Source organism: Hevea brasiliensis, unplaced genomic scaffold, assembly GCF_030052815.1.
Source record: "Hevea brasiliensis isolate MT/VB/25A 57/8 unplaced genomic scaffold, ASM3005281v1 Scaf27, whole genome shotgun sequence".
Classification (NCBI taxonomy): domain Eukaryota; kingdom Viridiplantae; phylum Streptophyta; class Magnoliopsida; order Malpighiales; family Euphorbiaceae; genus Hevea; species Hevea brasiliensis.
In genome coordinates, this window is record NW_026614773.1 from 329418 (window position 1) to 333414 (window position 3997).

General features: G+C 37.9%; 1 protein-coding gene across 1 annotated transcript; it reads left to right on the plus strand.

Moving 5' to 3' along the window:
• Nucleotides 1–227: 227 nt before the first annotated feature.
• On the plus strand, nt 228–2149 carry LOC131176915 (phloretin 4'-O-glucosyltransferase-like). Its single transcript, XM_058141934.1, has one exon. The coding sequence runs from the start codon at nt 600–602 to the stop codon at nt 1998–2000; it is 1401 nt and encodes a 466-aa protein (XP_057997917.1). The 5' UTR covers nt 228–599; the 3' UTR covers nt 2001–2149.
• The last annotated feature ends 1848 nt before the right edge of the window (nt 2150–3997 follow it).

Here is a 3997-nt window from a genome sequence, read left to right on the forward strand (position 1 = left end):
CCAAACATCCCCTTAATTATATTATTGATTTTGACTATAAATTTATAAAAAGAATCTAATTATATTTTAAATGATAGTTAATATATATATATATATATATATATATACACGATGGATACTCTGCTCAACAATTATTTTCAATATTTAAATTCAATTCAAGTCATCAAGGGTTATCAAATTAAAAACCCGAAAACTGTTGCAATCGCTAATTAAGAAGTCGTGCAGCAACTGAATTGATCGATCTTTGAAAAAGAAAACTGAATTGATCGATCACATGCACTGAACCAATTAAAAAATAAAAAATCAGCAGTATATTTTTGTCTCTTCTTTCTACAACACTGTCTTCCGCCGTCTTATTTGCAAAGTAGAACAAGCCTTTCACAAAAAACGTCACCACAAACGTCACCTTTTCAATGCCAACGTCCTCTGTTTAAGCCTCACTTGTCTTCATGCATGTGCCATATTATAGCCATTCATTAATCCAATAGCTGCTGCTACCACAATTGCTGCTGCTACGTGCTAGTGCTCTTCAATCTCACTCTCCAGTCTCAGCCGCAGTACGCCCCCCGCACAGCCACTTCAGCCGAAACACCACTGTCATGATGCAACCCCACTTTCTTCTAGTAACCTTTCCGGCGCAAGGCCACATAAACCCAGCTCTCCAATTCGCTAAGTGTTTAATTCGAATCGGTGTTCATGTTACTCTTGCTACTTGTCTATCTGCGACACGCCGCATGGCTAAAACCTCATTCCCTGACGGCTTGTCGTTAGCCACCTTTTCTGATGGTTACGACGATGGATTCAAGTTCGGTCACGATGACCATAACAACTACGCGTCAGAGATCAAGCGTCGCGGCTCACAAACTCTCAGTGATATGATCGTGGCTAAGGAGAATGAAGGCAAGCCATTTACCTGCGTAGTCTACACATTACTGCTTCCATGGGCAGCTGAGGTGGCGCGTGCACATCACCTTCCGTCTACACTTCTTTGGATTCAGCCTTCAACGGTTCTTAGCGTCTTTTACTATTACTTCAATGGTTATGGAGATTTGTTTAGCAACTGCAGAGACCCCACTTACGTAGTCCAGTTACCAGGAAAGCTTCCACCGTTCACTGGCCGTGAACTTCCCTCCTTTTTAGTTCCCTCAAACCTTTATACTTTTGCACTCGCTTCGTTTAAGGAGCAACTAGAGACGCTTAGCGAAGAAAGCAACCCAAAAATACTCGTTAACACATTTGATGCATTAGAACCCGAAGCCTTGAAAGCCATTGAGAAGTTCAATATGATAGGAATTGGGCCACTACTTCCTTCCGCATTTCTTGATGGCAAAGATCCGTCGGATACTGCCTTTGGAGCTGATTTTTTCCAAAGTTCAAAGGGTTACAAAGAATGGCTGAACTCAAAACCAAAATCATCAGTAATCTATGTATCGTTTGGGAGCATTTGTGTCTTATCTAAGCAACAAATGGAAGAAATTGCTTGTGGATTACTGAATAGCTCTCGTCCATTCCTGTGGGTGCTAAGGGAAGAACCACTTGTGGATGGGACTAATGAAGAAAATCAACTGAGTTGCAGAGAAGAATTGGAAGAGAAAGGGATGATAGTTCCATGGTGTTCTCAAGTGGAGGTTTTGTCTCATCCATCATTAGGATGTTTCGTGACTCATTGTGGGTGGAACTCAACTTTAGAGGGCTTAGTTTCCGGCGTTCCGATGGTGGCATTTCCACAGTGGACTGATCAAGGAACAAACGCAAAGTTGATAGAAGATGAATGGCAAACAGGGGTGAGAGTGGTACCCAACGAAGAAGGGATAGTCGTAGGTGAGGAGATGGTGAGGTGCTTGGAGTTGGTCATGGGAGATGGAAAGAATGCAGAAGAGAAAAGAAACAATTCCAAGAAATGGAAGAATTTAGCAATAGAAGCAGTGAAAGAAGGTGGCTCTTCAGAAAAGAATCTTAGGGCTTTCGTGGATGAGATTATTGGAGGATGTTGTTCATAAATCAAGATGAAACAAGGGCGGGTGATGTGCGAAAATTCTTGCCTCATCTATAATTTCGTGTGATATAATCTATTATGTTTGAAATTTGGACTACGTTTTGAAATTGTACTCTACTAGTCACATTAATAAATTTCAAAGTTGAGACTTTATGTGATTTTAATATAATATACAATTGGTGTAGCTAAATTTTTTTTGTTCATTAATATTGCATGTGTAATCTAGCTAACTAGTAGTGTTATATATAATTTGTTTATTTAAGTGAAAGGCCTTGATGCAAAGTCTAATTAGAGCTTTCTCACTTGGTTCTGAACAAAAACAGAAAACTAAGAAGACTCTTCTTGCCATTATGTGGGTGGCCAATGAACAAAAGGAAAATTACGTGGTTTGGAGAAACAATTTTAATGGTAATAATTAAGTTTACCATATGGTACGACAAGTCAAATTCTGTTATGTGTTTAATTCTTTCTTTTCTAGCATATGGTGATCCAACAAAGTCATGCTATACAGGTTAAAAAATTCTCTCATTTTTTGTAATATTTCTTATTATTGGTCAAGTGCCGGAATATAAATACATATTGCGGCTATTTACTAGACGAGGTGGAGGGTCAGTGTAGAACTTGAGCTAGACTAAATTGAAATTGAAATTAGAACGAAACTGATCATAGTAGTTGTAGACACCATATTATGGCCGGTCAATAAATTCATCATTTGGCAAAGAACGATAATTTTAGTTTAATTAATATGTAATTGGTTTTCATCTGTTAAAAGTTTTAATGTTCATCAATTTCATGTAGTTAGGGTTTGATCCCAATATTATTCGATCTTAATAAAGGTTACAATTCTGTTGTAGTTCAATCTCGGGATTGCCCGAGCTCAATAATACTGGTTTTAAATTTTATTAAGCTCAATCCTCTATACTTGATTCGAGTTTCAGTTTCTCGGAAGATTGAGTGCTGATTATCTGACCCCCAAGCTCATTTGTGACACCGTGCGTGTATACGAGTATCTGATAAGTAATGCCACACGGTGTACCGGCACACTCTAATATACCTTAATTAATTTTCATTATAATTTTGAATATAACTTGTAAAATATAACTCATTTAAGTCATTTATTGAAATCATAACTTATTTGAGGTTCCGAAAATTTTAAAGAAAATCGTGATCTGGCTAAAAATGGAGAAAACAGTTCTTCGGAACCTGTGAAAAACACTTCCAATAAACAAATTCATTCATTCTCAACTCCAATATCATCACAAAACTCAATATCAAGATCTCAACATTTCAATTTCAATTCTCAGTCATCCATCACATGTGATGATCACATATATATCACAAATAAACATTTACTTTTCCATTTACAAATACAATTTTCATAATTTACATAAACCTCAATATACATTACACAAGTTTAATTACATATGAGAAAATCAAAATTAAGTTACAAAATGTCAAAATGACACCTAGTGTCCTACCAATGCAATGCGAGTTGAGGTGACACGGACCTTTATGCGAGAATGCGAGGATGGATTCACCGATCTGCGGTCTCTGGCTCACGATCTGTATCTCCAGTACCTACGCGTGGCAAAAGCAACTCGTTAAGCAATAATGCTTAGTGGTGCAATAATATAATAAAAGAAAATAGCAGAAAATAAATATGTATAGAATGTGTATGATTTGTTTGTTCGGTATTGGTATATCCATCATTTCATTAACTTTGTTCACTTTCATTCATTTGGTTGCCCAAGTAACCTACACTAGACGACTGGACTGGATAAACGGGTAAACTGGCACTGGGTACCTAGTATCTCGGGCCGTCACACCATCGGTCACATATGCATCTCCGGGTGTGCGACAGAACAGCTAACAAGCTGCAAATACATCAGGCACAATGCCAAATCTCAATACAAGGTCAGAATGGCTAAAAGCCATAGAATCACGGAATGGCATGTTGCCATGTGCAGTACTGCTAACTGAACCCTATTGGCATGCCAAACT